This window comes from Onychostoma macrolepis, chromosome 10 (assembly GCF_012432095.1).
Source record: "Onychostoma macrolepis isolate SWU-2019 chromosome 10, ASM1243209v1, whole genome shotgun sequence".
NCBI classification, from domain to species: Eukaryota; Metazoa; Chordata; class Actinopteri; order Cypriniformes; family Cyprinidae; genus Onychostoma; species Onychostoma macrolepis.
In genome coordinates, this window is record NC_081164.1 from 7,626,041 (window position 1) to 7,644,392 (window position 18,352).

General features: G+C 39.5%; 1 protein-coding gene and 1 non-coding gene across 2 annotated transcripts; one reads left to right on the forward strand and one right to left on the reverse strand.

Moving 5' to 3' along the window:
* Window positions 1-510: 510 nt before the first annotated feature.
* On the reverse strand, window positions 511-14,254 carry rnf208 (ring finger protein 208). The gene is made up of 2 exons (XM_058790367.1): window positions 13,609-14,254; window positions 511-2,656 (listed from the first exon to the last, which is right to left on the reverse strand). Exon 2 carries the CDS (start codon window positions 1,653-1,655, stop codon window positions 870-872), a length of 786 nt encoding a protein of 261 aa, XP_058646350.1. The 5' UTR covers window positions 1,656-2,656; window positions 13,609-14,254; the 3' UTR covers window positions 511-869.
* Window positions 11,026-11,144, forward strand: LOC131548839 (U8 small nucleolar RNA). The gene has a single exon (XR_009273251.1). It is a non-coding gene; the product is annotated as a U8 small nucleolar RNA (small nucleolar RNA).
* Window positions 14,255-18,352: the final 4,098 nt, after the last annotated feature.

Consider the following 18,352-nt stretch of genomic DNA (forward strand, 5'->3'; position numbering starts at 1 on the left):
CATAATTATAAAGAATAATTTTCTAAAGAGGGTGTGATTTTGTATAGAGGACGTGTGTTTGTAGGAATGGGTGCAGCCCAATTCAGTGACTAATGGTGTATTCACACCAGGAAAGTCCGCTAGTTCACTTGCTTTGGTCCGGACCAAATACAATGTTGATTTTTTTTTGTTTGGTGTGGTTCGCTTTCACACTGCCCTTTTTGCAAGTGAACCAGAAATTGTATACCAATCCACACGTGTGCTAAGGTCATCCATTCATTGGTTCATCTATTCAACCGTATAAGAGTTCGTTTGGAACCGGACCGAGACCACCTCTTCAGCTGGGTCTCGGTACGGTTGTTTGGTCCGCACCCGTGTGAGATTGCTGTATTCACACCTGCCCAAAAGGTCTGCATCAAGGGGAAATGAACTTGAGTTCAATTAAATCGAACCAAACAAGACAGAATACATGGATGTTAACAAAACAGCCTAATAGCATACAGCACGTAACTTAGCAAGTGAAAGTTTAGACCAAAGAAACAGTTTGACTTTTAAATTCTTTATTGGTCTTTATTATACCCAGGATGGGGGAGATAGACTTCCCTTGGCATTCCCATGTAAAGAGATGTCAATGACGAACACATCCAAACAAGAGATCGAGGGCTATAGGGAAATCAGTTCATACATAAAATACATTTACTCTGATATTTCATATTTCTGTCTTTGCACACAAGTGTCCTTTTCACTTCAAGTCCACATAGCATCCTGTGCTATTAAATATACAGATTCATCTGTGACCCTTCAGAGAAGGTGAATGTGTGTGAATCAAGGTTTTCAGATAGTGGAATAGCTTTTGGGATGAGTTGTGCCGGTCATCCGCCCTCTCCATTCTACATGATGCCACAGGAGGAAAGAGGGTTGGCAATGTGGCAAGTGCAAGCTGACTGACAGTACTGGCGCACCGTCTGATAGCAGCTGCGGTCCCCGTCGCTGCCCCACTGCACGGTCCCCGCTGGGTCGGGCGGCAGCCGGCTGAGGATGCTGGTGTTGATGGCCAGCGCGGCTAGCCCGTAGTCGGTAAAGAGCACGGTCTCGCGGCGGCAAGTGGGGCAGGAGATGAACTTGTACTTGGGACAGGACTCGTATAAGATCTGCAGGCACTCCTCACACACCGAGTGCAAACAGGAAAGGATGCGTGGGCGCTTGCCGGCAAAGTTGTAGGTGTGTCCACAGGTGGGGCAGTCCAATGGTTCGCACGGCATCACTGGGCCTGAGGAGTTGGAGGACGAGGAGGAAGAGGTGGAGGAAGAGCGGAGCACGTACTGGTTGACGATGACGTCGTCCATCTTGTAGTGGAACTGGTGGTAGCAGATCTCGGATGTGCTGGTCTTGCGCTGGGCAAGATAACTTGCTTCCCGGCGGAGGATGGGGGCAGGAGGAGACACAAGGGGTCTGGGTGGGACCACGGTGTTCCCGTTGACCTCCATGGACAGGTCGCCACATGCCTGGTTGACGATCACCTCCCCCTCACCTCCTCCGTCCCAGGCCACGCGGGGAGGTGGGGCATAGCGAGGCTGGGTCACAGGGACTGGACACTCCCGAGTGAACTTCTCCGACTGGATGATCTTGACGGTGTCCATGGGGATGGTCACAGGTTGGCGCCGCAGGCAGGACATTCACTCCTAGGCTCGGTGTTCTTGGCTAGAGGAACTTGGTGTAGCGTACGGTCCTGCGGAGAATGTCTTCAGTGCACTGGGGGAGGACACTCAGCCATTGCAGGGGACATGAGGACGGATGGGTTTGTCCATTGCTGTCTCAAAGTCCCTCCTTGGTCACGGGCTGCGTCACCCTGAGTCTTTATGTGGCACAGATGGACAAAGACTTCCAGCCAGTGCACGGTATAAAAAGCCCTGAAGGACAACAGAGGACTATGTCTTGCTTCAGAGGTCACGAGAAGTTGCAGTTTGTGGTTCAAGTGGTTAAAAAAGACTTGAGGCAACAACTTATACCCTGTTCACTGATATTGCACCACTGAGAGTTGTTAATTAGATGTAACAGGATATTCAGTGATATTATTACTTACAAATGAATGGCTGAATACTACAAAGTGTGTCACATTCAATATCAGAAGATATGTTGGCAATTGTTTCAGTGTTTACACTGTTACAGCACATTTATTTTGACATAAATACAGTAAGGACTTAAATACAGAGTACCTTGAAAAGAATCTTAGGATCTTACTAAGAAATACTGTTTAGCTTAATACTGTTGTTAGCCAAATGTCGCTTATGTTGCTTAATGAGTTTCAGAAGGGAACTGATGCAACCAATGTCACAACCTTCTTCCTGTTTCAGGTCCCCGTTGTGGTATGACCCTGCCCTGTTCTTGCTTCTTCTTGTGATTGGCTGTGCTTACATCTCCCTGATCTGTGTTCTGATAAGCTTTTCAGGGAGGTGCTCATGTGGCATTGGAAAGATCTGGAAGATGTTCTCCCAGGCCTTAAAAGACCAGAATTCCTTAAGGGGTCTGCGTCGAGCTTGACAGATTGTGTGTCCACTCTTTGGTGACGTGACAGGTCCGAGAGTGTTTCAGGAGTCTTGCCAGACCTTTCTTGCTTCCAGCACTTTTCCCAAAGCGGTGCAGATATGCAGACTCATAGATAGTGTTGTTTCTGATCCTGGAGGGCGAAAAAAATAAAACAGTTCAGGTGATGCTAATGCAAGGACACAGCTCAGCCTTTTCCAGGCCATTTGCCTACGCTCTTGGGAACGGTGTCTAAAAAGTGTCCTGTCATCTAGAGCTAAAAACACAGCAATGGGGAAAATCTGATGAAGAAATTTTAAGAGCTGATTCTGTGCAAAAGACTGTGATCTGCGCAACATGTCCATTCACAGCAGAAATCTGGAACCCCGCAGCATCTTTTCCAGTCTAAAAAACTCTCTTGCTCTATCTGCCAGCTGCCATCTGCGGCCCTGTGGGGCATGGGCACTGTGGAGGAAGAGGCTGAGGACCTGACCACAGAACAATCTGTCCTTCTGCTATGAACCTATACATGCATTACAACACAACACAACACAACACAGCAGAAGCCCACAACTCTAAAATGGCTGCCAGTGCTTATTTGAAGTCAGTTGTGAATTACAGTCCGCAACCCATTTTCATATTTCAGTGAAAAAAGTAGGTGTGGCTTACCAAAATAAAGATTATGAAGAGAAACACTGTATTTCTTTAAAACAGTATAGCCTACCAAATATACTGTAATATGCCTGTTCTGATTTCATGTTGACTTATTCATGTTGGTTTCATGTTGAATGAGCTTGTGCTGTATTTACATTTAAGATATCTCGTAGACAATCTTATCCAGAGTGATACAGCGTGAGTAGTATTGTGATATATTTGGGAATATATCGTCAACAGCTAAAAGGAAGTTGTTAGGCATGATGCACAACCTCTTTAGTCATGACACTGTATTCACAATGTACAATAGCATGGTTTGAGTATTTCACTGTTTTTATCAAATATTTTAGAATAATATTAAGGACACTAATGAAGTTTTCAGTTTCGTATGCTACAGTATAGTGACCAGTAAGCATCCGGGACCAGAATACATTTAAGTTCTGTTTAAGTAAGTCATTTTTGGTTAGAGGGACATGTGAAATGGTGTGACAGTTTTAAAACTGAGCTATCTGAGATAAAAATGTTGTGGTTAGGTGTGGTTTGTGAATGTGTGTGAGCTTTATTAACAGTGGTGAGCACACTGACATATCTTTAATAGTTCTCTGCACGCTGTGTAAGATGTGATGATAGAGAATATACTAGAGAGAGAAAAATGAGAGGGAGGGAGAGAGAAGCAGAGAAAGAGGAAGCTGACCTACATGCAGTAGAAACAGGTAGAGAGAGAACATGCATCCTTTTACTCCACATCCACACTATGCTTGTGATTTTACGCGATAAAATAGACCGCTTCCATTATAATTAACAAAGCTGCTTACACTGCAGGCGTGTGACAGCACTTTAATAATTATCACAGGAGCTTCTAGTTTTGTCGCATCACAGTGCTCTGCTCGCTTGCAGAGTCAAAGAGGAATGGTACATTCATGCCATGTTGGAATAACCATAATTATCAGATTCTGATTAGTAAAAAACAGTCTTTGGACTTGTAATTACACATTGGAAACTCAGAAATTAATGAAAGCATGCGGTGAGATTATATAAAAACCATTGGTTGTGACATGAACACGTAAAGGGACATTTGTTATTTACTGACATTATTTACTCACCCTCTGTGTATTGTTATTTTTCTGTAAATATAAAATTAGATTTTTTCACAAAGCTCTTTTCCAAGACAGCTTACAGTGACCACTGCTGTCAAGTAACAAAAAAACAAAAACAAAACAAAAGTAGGCAAGCCCATATAGAGAATGCACTATTTTCCAAGCCTTATGAAGCTAGGCCTATATGATAGCATTGTTAAAGGAACAAGACAAAACATAAGTAATAATTACCTCAAACTCTCTCCCTGCAACATGTTTGGAACAACATAGTCAGTAATGGCATAATTTCATTTTTTGGAAGACTTAGTATAGCTAGCTACCACTATACATTTACCATTTAATATGTTATTTTCATACAGTGCACACATATACTTATTGATTCTGAAATATTAGTCTCTATGATATGTATATTACTGTCTATTCTCACACTAGTTGTGAATATTAACTGTAACAGTGATTGGCTAAAGTCAATGTCAAAGATGGCGACTTCCATAACACTGGAAATTCTAATTAAAATTGATATAGTGCATTCATCCGTAAAATCCATCAAATTAACAGACAGCAGCTTTTATAGCAGAGTGTCAGTGAAGCATTTCTGTCAGACAGAAGAGGTTCGCAGAAAATGTGGGTGCAAGTAAGTTCAGTTTTCACTCCTGTAAAAGTGTACATCGCTTTATTGTGCAATCCCAAAGACGCACAAAATCACTTTCACAGACTTTTAAATGAACTGTTCCCTCCTGGTGGAATGACCTGCCCAACTCAAGTCCTTAGCCATCTTCAAGAATCAGCTAAAAACACATCTCTCCCATCTTTATCTGACCCTCTAACTATAGATCTCTCTCTTCTAATTCTATTCTTAAAACAAAACTTGTCCCTTTTAGACTTGCGCTCTATTCATTTACTGCTTGTTTTCTTCAAAAAAAAATATTAACACTAGCTTTTCTAATCTTTTTGTATTCAATAACAAAAGCAAAAAAGGCCTCTAACACTATAGCTTGCTCTATTCTTTTTCTTTTTCTTATTCTTTTCTTTTTATTTATTATATAATAGTATAATAAATATTATTTAAAAAGTATATATAAAGGAGTATATACTGTATAAAAAAGGTGTACTGTGTTAAGCTAACTGAGACTTGTTATTGCACTTAGGTATCATTGCTCTTTTGTTGATTTTGATTGCTTCCATTGTCCTCATTGTCCTTTGTAAGTCGCTTTGGATAAAAACGTCTGCTAAATGACTAAATGTAAATGTAAAAAAAACTAACTGTTTGTGAACTTAACCGTATTAATCACTTAAATACAGAACTGACAACCATATTCTGTTGCTATGTGAACGTGACCATAATGGGCTTCATTTATTCTTCAATGTTTTGTAAGACAGTAGAATAATTAGTACAGTATTTTGCTGTCATTAACAATAATGTTACACATGGATCCCTGTTCATATTATTAGTGAGAGAACTTAAAGAGATAGTTCACCAAAACATGCAAAATTTTGTCATTATTTACTCACCCATGTTAGGTTCATTACAAACATGTGTGACTTTTATCTCCTTTGCAACATAAAAAATATATATTTTATGGATATTTTTTTTCTGTCCACACAATGGTTGACCATACATTTTTCAATGTTCTGTAGAAGAAAGAAAATCATACAGTTTTGGATTGACATGACTGTGAGTATGACTATGACAGAATTTTCATTTTTGAGTGAACTATCACTCTAAAAAATGTTCAGGGCAGAATCTCTGAGTTGTAATCATGCCTTGTGTGGAAATATGTGCTTTTCCTGCTGAGATTCTGAAGAGTGTAACCAACTGACACATTTCTATCCCATAATGCCACAGGAAATGAGAAGCTGTCAGACAGTAAACGTTGAAAGAAAATCGCAGAGAACTACAAGACGAGTGACTCTTTTCAATGTTTAGTTTACAATACACAAGTAAATTATTTTCACGTTTGTTAGTACATCACAGGTCAAAGGACAATGCTGGCATTGCAAATATATCTGGGAATGTATTTACACTACACATCTAAAGAATGTATTTCAGCAATTGATTGAGTTTAACACAGGAATCGAACACGGCCATGATTCACACATGACGTGAATGCACTGTAAGCTAGATTGTCTATTTATGTGTCTCTCCACTATCTGTGTTCTTCTTTCCTCCTCCCCCATCCATCCATTTCTGAAGATTCACAATGTTCTCCATCCACAGCCGTGGACCACCACTCACTCACACACCCACACTCTGGACATGCGCAGGCGAGCGCACAAAAACATGCTTGTTTTGAACCAGTTCCTTGATGTTGTTGTGACCAATCAGACGCAATAACTAGTCATCAAAACCATTTATTCTATTTCCCATCTCTCATTGGTTTAGGTGTTTACAATGATTTAATTAGGATGTGGCATCAAACTGTCCTCCATTTTCTGGAGGTCACAGAAGCACCGATCAGCCAGTAACTGTCAGTCACATTCATTTGAGTTGCCACGGCACCGCAGAGCTGTAAGGCAGAGCCAAAAATAACCACGCGCTCTTACTGGTTCACACACACACACACACACACACACACAAAGGTGCGAATAATCTTTCTGACATCAGCGTAGTCAGCTGGTGCATGGGCGTTGGAAACTGTGATGAGTGAAATGATTCTCAAGCCTTCCGACACTTCTGTTTAGAGATCTTTAACCACATATAAAGCCATTATCGCAAAATAAACCCCAACAGGGTGATCAGGACACCAGCACAAAGTAAACTGTACAATATCCGACCTAACACACAAAACAATAATGGGCATGGCATTTGTATTTGAGTTGAAAGTAATTTAGTATGTGAAAAGAGAAGGAAGTTTTGATAGAAATCAGCTGACTGGTACAACAGTCAGTTATACAAAAAAAAAAAAAAAAAAATATATATATATATATATATATATATATATATATATACATTTTAATTGCATTAAACAATATTGCGTAAATTATTGCACTAAACATATTTAATAAACATTTTAAATAACATGTTTACTAACCTAAAGTACCATAGTTTTACAAAAAAGATATGGTACTACCGTGGTTTTTGTTGGCATTAAAAAAAATCTCATTAACTGTGACGTGAGTCTAGTGCTCTCCAGTGTTCGTATGTTCTTTAGCGCTGTGAATCGATTAACTGCTAATACTTTGTTTTTTTGTCAGGGGCAAACACATTTCCGCCTCTCATGGCACACAGGATTTCATATTTGATAAGACAAGCTCCTCTGTTATGTAAGAGGCTCATGAGAGAGAGAGACAGCAGATAACATATTAAAGCAGGGCAACTGTCTGCTGCTCTGCATGGCACTGCTGCACTTAATGAAATCATGTGTGTGTTCATCCCTTTCAGCACAAAACATGATGAAGAGAGGCAGAGAGGATGAGGTAGAAACAGCAAATAACTGACATGAGCTGGGCTGCGATTTCCAGAAGCATGGTAAACCAATAGTGTCTATGATCTCTATGGCCTCTATGATCCAAAAATGAAAATTTGCTGAAAATGTACGCATCCATGGCCATCCAAGATCATTAGATTTATCAGAACAGATTTGTAGGAATTTAGCATTACATCACTTGCTCACCAGTGGATCCTCTGCAGTGAATGGGTGCCGTCAGAATGAGAGTCCAAACAGCTGATAAAAACATCACAATAATCCACACCACCTCAGTTCATCAATTAATGTCTTGTACAGTGAAAAGCTGCAAGTTTGTAAGAAACAAATTCATCATTAAGGTGTTTTTAAATTTAAACATATGCTTCTGCCTAAAATATGAGTCCTCTATTCTTCTAAAGTACAGTGAAAAATTTGTCTTGTCTGAATAAGGAGAGAAATATGCACAGATCAATCACCGTTCACAACCAATAACAGTCCAAAAAAGTTATAAACAAATATGTTGGGCAATTTTAATGTGAGAGCTCAACAGGGGATGGACTTTATTCAGCATTATTGTGATGTTTTTATCAGCTGTTTTGGACTCTCATTTTGACGGCACCCATTCACCACAGAGGATCCATTGTTGAGCAAGTGATGTAATGCTAAATTTCTCCAAATCTGTTCACACGAAGAAACAAACACATCTTGTATGGCCTGAGGATTTTCCTTTTCGGGTGAACTATTCCTTTAAGAGGAGAACTGAACAGGGATAAATAGCGATTACCATATTCTCATACACAGGTATTTACACGCAAAAATCTACTGTGACTTTTTGTTGGACACTTGATTTGTATTCCAGCGGTATCACACTGTAGATGAGTGAAATCTCATTGCTATTCCACATATTAATAACGTGGAGTTAATATTACTCAGTAATGTTAATTATCCATATACTTACTTTTTACACTAAATACAGGAATATGTGTTGACACATTGAAAGACTCAGTTACTGAATGCATTGAGTCAACAACATTCTTGAGTTCAATGAGAACCTTATCACATTGTCAAGACATCACATTCCAGTACATTCTGGCACCACCGTGACACAAAAACACATACATATAACTGGCCTTACAGTGTTTTTTAAGGTTATAATATTTATTCTTCTATTCTAGTTTAATACGCAGAGACAGTTATAAATAAGTTATTTGTATGGTCATTTTTTACTTTTGTTTGAGAATCAGCCTGACAGAGCAACAGCTCAGCTAATGGCATGAGTTTGGGGGCGGGGCTATATGTTTGGATGACCAATGGGAGAATGTTTGCAAAATCTGTTTTAAAAAAATTATAAATTTTTGCAATTCTGTTTGTGACTCTAGGAGTGTAAATGAAATACTTAACATCTAAAGTGAATAGCCAAAATTATATATATATATATATATATATATATATATATATATATATATATATATATATATATAAAGATAGCCAAATAGCTATTTATGCATTGTTTTGCTTTCTATGATCCAATCAAATCCTGATAGATAAAATCAAGTCCTATATTACAGAAGTAAAAATCACTTTAAATCACTGAAAATTGTCCATCATGAACAGAATATGATATAAAACACAGAAAGTAAACAGATGGATGCACGGTCATCAAAATATCTAGAACATTCCTGTCCTCATATCCCAATCACTCCCACACACACACACACACACACACACACAATGCACAACAAAAATACACACAGGTACCACCCAGCACATTCCACAAGCACATCTCTCCCCACTGCCTGTCTCTCTCTCTCTCTCTCTGGATGCATTCCACCTGTGCAGTGAGACAGTCAGCAAGAGGGCAGCATGTCCTGTGCCAGTGATGCTATCAGCTGTTGACCTCTGTCTCACAAAGCCTGTCCTGAGCCCTGCCCTTACGGATGCAGCCAGTCTCCCATATGCAGTCACAGGGGTTCTCATTCATGTTGGTACAAGTGTATGTAATATCAACAATTGACAACATCTAGAATGCAAACCTATTTATATACAGTATGTATATTTATCAGTAAACTTAAAACAATAGTCAGAGGTAGATTTTTTTAAGTAATGAAATATTAAAAAAATGTAATATATTTAATAAATATTAATGTAATATACTTTTAAATGTTTATTTATACATTAAATATTATCCCCACACATACCCACATAAAGCAAATTATACTATATAGTAAATGTAGCAATGATATAAACAACATAGCCGAATTATTGTTGCAAAATATAAACAATATTATCACCCAGATCTAACCTACTAAATTCGACTGTAAGACATGAAAATATTATGATATTATAAACATTAACATGATTTTCTCTGAATCTGCTTTGAAATGTGTTTTGTAAAAAGCGCTATTTAAATAAATGATAAAGAGATATTATAAAGTCATTTGCACTCTTATTATCATCAAACCTGAACAAATATAAAATGCAGGTGAAACAAATAAAAAATGAGATATATTATCTGTATTTTTTTTTTTTGCCATTTAACGCATTTATTTTCATATCATGTAATGGAATAGAACTGTGCTTTTTACTGAAAGCTTGTTACTGATCATTTCTGCAAGAAAATGTTGTAGCAGCATTTAGTAATTTAATAATTGGAATTCAATTTAAATTGAATTGTTATCAAAAATTTGATTTTAATTTGATTTAAGTCGATATTAAATGGAAATTCACCCTAATTTTCTAAATGCATGTTGATTTTATTGTGAACAATGTGTTTAATTTTTAAAAAATGTTTTGACCTCATCATTTTAATCAAACTGTCAGACCTCAATCTTGTGTTGAAATCTCATACATCTCTCTGGTGGCATATGCTGAATTTCTCCAATCATTTCATCCTCTCTTTTCTTGAGATCTGCCTCCAGCCAATCAACAACTGATAAATCAAATGTCTCCACCCTACATTTTTATATAATCATGCGTGCTTCATAATGCAGAAGAAAAGATCTATTGCTACAACTGAAGTGCTTTAATAAAACACTATTTTATGGAAATTTGCAGTATTATGTATTCATGTATTTATTTTACAAATGCACAAAGATATATGCAAAAATAGCAAAAAGACCATTGGTTTCAAAATCCACCAATGGCATCGCAGGAACCACCAGTGTGCTTATATTATAGTTAAAAGAAACTTAAATTAACATTTGTAGTTTATTAATCTTCAAAATATTTCTCCGGTCCTAATCATTAAATGTATCACTAAATACTTGACTTGTGTTTTTAATCCTTTAACTTAGTTATAAACATAACTAGCATGATTGAAAATGCTTGCATGGTTTACAAAAGCTTTCTGAGAGCATTTCTTCTTCACATCAGTGAGGTTATCTTAGTAATAAGATGACAGACCATGATGATTGGATTTTATGAATATGTGATTATGTTCTGTATTTGTTTAGGGTTTGCAACCCCTTTACGAATCCAGTTTGATCTTGATTATTATCAAGACTGTTAAAGACAAATATTGTTTGTTTACCAGTTTATAAAGATTGAGACTTTTGGTTGTCATTGTTATAAATCTAATGAAACTTAAAAAATAGGAATCTATTACAGAGGTCTATGAACACTAGGATGTGCTACATTCATGTTAAAGGTTTATATATTTTAGATGCTGTCAGCTATTGTACAGATGAAAATGCAGATTAGAACCACAATTTACCTACTAATGGTATGGAAGCTTTCGGCTGTTTTATAAATCTACAAGAACAAGAACAATTCTGTTTGAAATCAAGATGGAGCAGATGAAGCCATGAGATGGCTCTGGAAAATGAAAATATGGATATGTGTGATTGAGGTTTTGTCAGAGGGTTTGCATCTTTATGTTAGAAATGGCAGTTGTGTGTGTGTGTGTGTGTGTGTGTGTCGAGCTGCTGTAGAGAACATAGTTCATGGTAGTTTTAGCGAGGAGGAAGCAGTGTTTAATAATTCAGTGGCTGTCATTCAGAGCAGGCGTCAGCCATTTTACCCACAGTTCATTCACTGAGAGACTGTTTGTTCCCTTAGCCTCTGTTGATGTAGATCACCTATTCCTTTTCACAGGACATTTCCCAAAGATCATTAACAATGTTACAACCTGGCCTATCAAGAGAAATCAACATACAACCAATTAGCTTCGAAAGGTTAGCATTAGCAGTGTAACATAAACAAGCTATTAAGTGAATCTTAATCATCACAACTGGCTAATCATTGAATTGAACTTATTTTACCTCTACAAACACGTTTTTTTTTTTTATACAACTATGCAAAATAATCAATGACCCCAAAAAGCCCTTGTCAAAACATTGTAAAGGAATGCTAATGTCTGCAATTAATGCTATTTTCTATTCTAAAGGAATGTTGGGATTTCTGTCATATTTTTGAATCAATCTAAATGGGATGAAAATAGGAAAGTGTAATGCAAGGTCTGGATAGACTAGAACTGTTTCTTGAGGAATTTCTTAGCAATTTCAGCTTCCATCCGAATCTTAATGAAGTGCAAGTGGAATTTATATCATAATTTGCTTATTCCTAATATATAGAAAAAATAATAATCTGCTGGAACATTAGGTTTCTGAGGAATGTTTTGTAAAATAGGAACACCAGTTCTTAAAGGTCTAAATTTCTATCATCAAAAAACAACAACAATATTCCTCAGAATTCCAATAAATCCAGTAAATTGTAAAATATGAATGCCAGTAAAGGAATGACTATTAATCCTACTTTCTATCATAATTGCTGATATCAAACAAGAATCTTCTAGTATTTAATTGTAAGAGTGTTTTGAAGGATTCATTCATGCCAATCAGGTGACAACAATAGCAAGTACCAATAACATTTATCAGTACAAAGTCATTACTTTGGGCTGATGTTGGCATGACCTCAGGTGCACAGACTCCTTTGAGATATTGATGGACAGTATCGATTGCTGAATCTCCATTGTGACAGGAGGCTGAATCTACAGTACAGCAAGCAAACAAACAGGGACTTCTGGGTGTTTGGTCGAGGTTTTCGGCACTTATTAGTATTCTGGGAGTGTGTGCATCTGTGTTAGCAGTTTTTAGTGCAGTGTCGTGGGAGGGGTGCGCCAGCAGCGGCGGTTATGCAACCAGAGCAGCATACGCAGCACACTGACTGCAGCGCCCGTGCATGCAACACACACACACACACACACACACATACACACGCTCGCAAGCACAGGTCCTTCTCTGTCTTCTCTGACCACACATGTGGGCTAGTATATGTGTCGGTGTGTAGTAGTCCCATGTGATCAGATGCCCACTCGGATAATGTGAGTCATTGATGGAATCTGTGTTTATGTGCACATGCAATCATGAATTGCAACCTGGCCGATTCCACAACATGGTCACAACACAACACAGCCACACAAGAACAGAAGTGCAAGTCCTGCGTGAGGATGTGAGACCCAGAAATGCAGAAATATTACCCACATGCTAATATATGTGTATGTGTATATATATGTATATATATATATATATATATATATATACACATATATTAATTAAACACTATAATAATATATCATCTAATTATTTTTGTAATATAAATATCTGCTGTATAAATATTTTAGATTCTATATTTATCATATAATAATTATATATCAATACATCATAAATGTATAAGTAATATACATTTTCTAAATTAATTATTAATAATATTTTTAAATTATTATAAAAAAAAAAAAATTACTGAATTTTAAGTTAGATTAGGTAAAGGAAAATTTTTAGGTTAGGTAAAGGAAAACATTCTCATTTTGCATTAACATTTAATACATTTACATTTAAGATAGGACCATTTAAATGCAAATATGTTTAAGAAAAGATGCACATGCAAAGATAAACTTATATAAGCATAATGTCCATAAAACACTAATAATGCACCCTTTTAGGCATTCTTACCTGTATTTAGTTGTCTGTAGTGCGTATTTAGTGGTGAGTCTCTGGATTTTGACAAGTGGTGTTGTTAATTCATGAGATCTTGATGTCTTTCTCACATGGGGACATAAAGTTCCTGTAATTCTGCTGATGTCTCAGGCTATCTCGTCCCTTTGAGTGCTGCCCATCACAGCAGATGCTCCTGTTGCATGCGATAGGACAGAGGAAAGACTCCCCTGCCTGTCTCCGAGAAGGATGGATGGAAGGGTGGAGGATGGGAAAGATGGAGGACGAGATGTCAGATGCGTCACCAAGCACCGTTCTATTCTTCTTCTTGTCCACGATGGGCTCTTTTGGTCCAGTGTTGGTCTTGGTCACTCACTCACTCATTCATTCATTCACCCAGTCAGTTGTGTAAGAGGATTCTTGGATCTCTGCGTCCGCTTCACACACTCTGTCCGTCTTCTTCTTACTGGGAATTCTCACTCGTATGCTATTTCTCTGCAATATCTTTCAATGAGACCATTTGTCTTTCCCTGTCTTCCCCCCTCTCTCTGTCTGTCTGAGAGCAAACACTCATACACACCCGCACACACACACTCTCTGACTCACAAGTGCATGTTCTGCCTCTGTTTCTGTGAGTATCTCGACTCTTCCTCCTCTCAGACTCTCTCTCTCTATCTCTCTGCTGCAGTGCCTCTGCAGGCTGGATCACGTTTTCAGTAGAAAAAAAATGTAGCCAATCAGAGCCCCCAACTCATCCCCCCTCCCATCGCAAGCTCTCTTTCTCTCAGTCTCCATCCATCTCTTTGTTTTACTCTGACTCTCTGCCTCAAACAGCGTACAGATGCAAGCGCACACACGTGTTTTTTTGTGTGGTTTGTCATTGTGTTCATTCTGGATCATTCTCACGCATTGAGCCCACGGCCCACGGAGACATTATAAACAACCAGGTGAAAGATGCAGTACAAACACATACTGTACAATACAAATTATGATGCTGAAAGGATGACAATTAGCTTGTGATGTTTTATTAAAAATGGTGTGCAAAACAGGTGTAAGAGCTTCAAGGATAGTAGGTCTACGGGAGTGCATTATTTATCTGTGTGGAGTGAATACAGCATGGAGGATGCTGGGATGTGGGGATTGTGTTATGTAACAGACTGAGATTTTCATCAGTTTTAGCTTTACACATGTCCTTGTGCTGTCCTACACATAATCCACAGCGCTGAGAGGGAAATCGTGTATTTATGTGCATACTCAAAGTCAACAAGAATTTGTATTCTATGGGACATGTGAGTGCAAAACATGCCACATTGATGTCGTAAGCGGTTGCTAGGGTGTGTTAGGTGGTTGTTAGGGTGTTCTGGATCAAAATATTCCCACCCTGAAGTCTCTATGACATTCTGGTCACTATATATGACTTGTGTCATTCAGTGTAAATCTATTTTCCCGCCTTTTTAGTGTCAACAAGGAGACACTAATACTGTCCTTGAGAAAGCCACACGTTTTGAGGTTTCATTCATATCTGATGAGTTCTACATTGAAGTGTGTAGTTTAAGGACACGTGTATGTTTCATAGAATAAAAACATCCTCTCACACAAGCTCTTTCTGGCAGTTGTGTGTGTAGTAGCTCAAGCTAACCTTGCTCCCCCTGCAGTACATCACATAGTTGTGCAGTCCAGTGTTTTTGCGGACCATTCAACAAACACACACGCCATTCACCATAGGCGACATTAGGGGAGGGCAACTATCCAACGTGTTTTTGCAGTGTTGAGCATTGTATCCAATCATATCCAGACATATCTGTTGATTTCTTCAACGCAATGGCCAATCAGAAACGTTGTAGTTTTTCAGAATTCACTCAAAGCTGAAAGCGCCGGAGTTTTGCACGCTCGTGAATCAGCTCATGATGACTAAGTAAGTGCAGATGTGATGTAAATTCATAGTAAATTCATTGTGTAGTTTAGAGAGCTTGATTATAACACTACTTTGTGAGATCGCAATGCACTTTGATGAGTGACACTTTTAGTGATAATAATTGAAGCGTGCTTTGTGTGTTTTCTAGGTTATAATCCGTTCAGAATTTGAATGAAACTTTCATTTTTCGGACACATACATGCTGCAAAGTTTCGGGAATGATGCTGGATTCATTCTCGAAATATCAGTGATAAGCAATGGAAGGGACAAAAATGCCTCAGTGATTTAATTCTGGAACCAGTCCTGACCAAACTTCCACGGACAGCACATGTTCTGAGCAAAATCTAGTTCACGGACTAAAGGGTGTGTAAACTTTATTGAGATTGGGACATATTAACCAGTAATTTCGTTTCCATTAACGGACGATAGAAAGTTCAGAATGGTATGCAATTTATTACAGAATAGTCCCACATCCGGAGCCGTAATGGGAGCAGGAATGATATTGGCGCTCTTGGTAAACACCGCTCAGGTCTACAGGACCTAGTTGAAACCATGTAAAGTCAGGGAGGGCGCGGCAACTAGACGATGTCGCGTCACACCAGGGGCGGAGTTAACTCCGGTGAAACAGAGAATGTGAAATGGCGGCGGCTTCAGCGTTTTCACATATAGATTAGCTGGAATTGTTTAATTTCAATGAATCATGGGTTATGATGCACGGCCGTAGCGGTGCTCAATAAGCAGAGTTTGATAGTGATCAAGTCCTAAAAGATGTGGTGAACTATATCATAACACTGTGATAAACTGATAGGGACAGCATTGAATTGGTGGTGCATCAATACAGGGTGTATATGACCTAGTCGAAACCACTGATACACATCTCAGATCATAGCTGAGGCTGAGTAGGCGCATGCACTGTTCGCATTGACAGAACATGCGAGGCAAGCGACGACACATCTAGGTTATAAAACCTTGTGAATGTGCTGGGTGACGACCAGCCTGCCGCCATACAAATGTCCTGAATAGACATGCCATTTGCCCAGGCCCATGAGGACGCGAGTCCGTGGGGTGAGTGGGCCCGAAACCCTATAGAACATTCCACGCCCTTAGAGCTATAAGCCAAAGCAATTGCGTCAACGATCCAGTGTGACAGCCTTTGCTTGGACACAGGCAGTCCTTTTGTGCGTCCACCAAAACATACAAATAGCTGCTCCGAGAGTCTGAACTGTCTAGAGCGCTCGATATAAGTGCGTACAGCACATACAGGGCACAGCAGGGGTGTATTAAGCAGCTCCATCCTGGTCGGTGTTTCGGGGCTGAAAGCAGATAGTGTTATGACCTGCGCTTTAAATGGAGTCGAAAGCACTTTAGGCACATAACCTTTTCTAGGCTTCAAGGTGAGTGTGCAATCACCTGGCACGAATTCAATACACGAGTCGTCAATTGAAAGCACCTGCAGGTCTCCAACTCACTTAACAGAGGCCAGCGCGAGCAGGAGCGCTGTCTTGAGAGAGCGCTCGCAAGCTTGCTGATTGTATGGGCTTGAACGGGGGTCCCGTAAGAGCATCAAGCACAAGCGCCAAGTCCCAAGGGGGGGGGCTACCAGCATCTCCACCAGTTCTGGGAACCACGGCTGATTGGGCCATTCCGGTGCCACTAACAGAACAGATTCCTTTTCCTCTCTGATTTTGCAAAGCACGCGAGGCAGAAGTTTCACTGGAGGAAAAGCATACTTGCGTACTTTCGGCCAGCTGTTAGCTAGTGCATCCACTCCCAGGGGAGAGTGTGATAGTGAATAAAACAGTGGGCAGTGAGTGTTCTCCGCTGATGCGAAGAGATCCACCTTCGCCTTGCTGAATACACTCCAAATCATTTTGACTGTCAGAGGGTGTAATCTCCACTCTCCGTGGATTACCCCGCCCTTCGACAGTAAATCCGCGCCATAGTTCAGGCGTCCGGGAACATGTACTGCCCGGATGGAGAGGAGGTCTCTTGCCAGCCGCAGCAGTGATCGCGAGTTCACATTGCCTTGGTGATTTATAAACGCTACCACTGTCATGCTGTCCGTCCTGATGAGAACGTGATGTTGAAGAATGTCTGGGAGAAAGCACTCGAGCGCTAGGTGTACAGCACGGAGCTCCAGACTCGCCTCTGGCTTTCTCAGTTGGGGACACTTAATTTCTAGCGATTATCGCCGATTTGATTGCACAGATACTATTTAAACTAAACTGAGCTAGACAATGACATCTCTGAATTCAATAATGAAATGCCTTTAACTGAAAATTGAAAATTGAGTGTTTAATCTTATCATTATACATTACTGACACTCTATCCTCCAATTTGATACTGTTAAGTGCTTTGACACAATCTGTATTGTAAAAGCGCTATATAAATAAAGGTGACTTGACTTGACTTGACAGTTTATGTGCCATGACTTCTCCGTTTCTGACCATGTACTGAAGGCTGGTCTGACATCGCAAATGGCTCCCCAGCCCGTGCTCGATGCATCTGTCGTAACATTCTTTCTCCTGATCACTTGGCCAATACGAACACCTTGGTGATACAGAGTCATATCGCGCCAAGGGGTCAGCGTATGCAAACAGTCGCACGTCACTTTGATGCGCAAGGTGCCCCTGCGCCATGCGTTCTGTGGCACCCGGCTCTTTAGCCAGAGCTGAAGCAGTCGCATATGTAGGAGCCCTAGATTGCACACTGCATCCTCTGAAAGCATTTTAGAGGGGAAGAACGACCTAATTTGAAGACTGCGAGAGAGCTGATCAGTTTTTGTGAGCGGTTCTGTGAGCGGTGAATATGCTCTTTTGCATATTTACAGTCAGTCCTAAGCTCTGA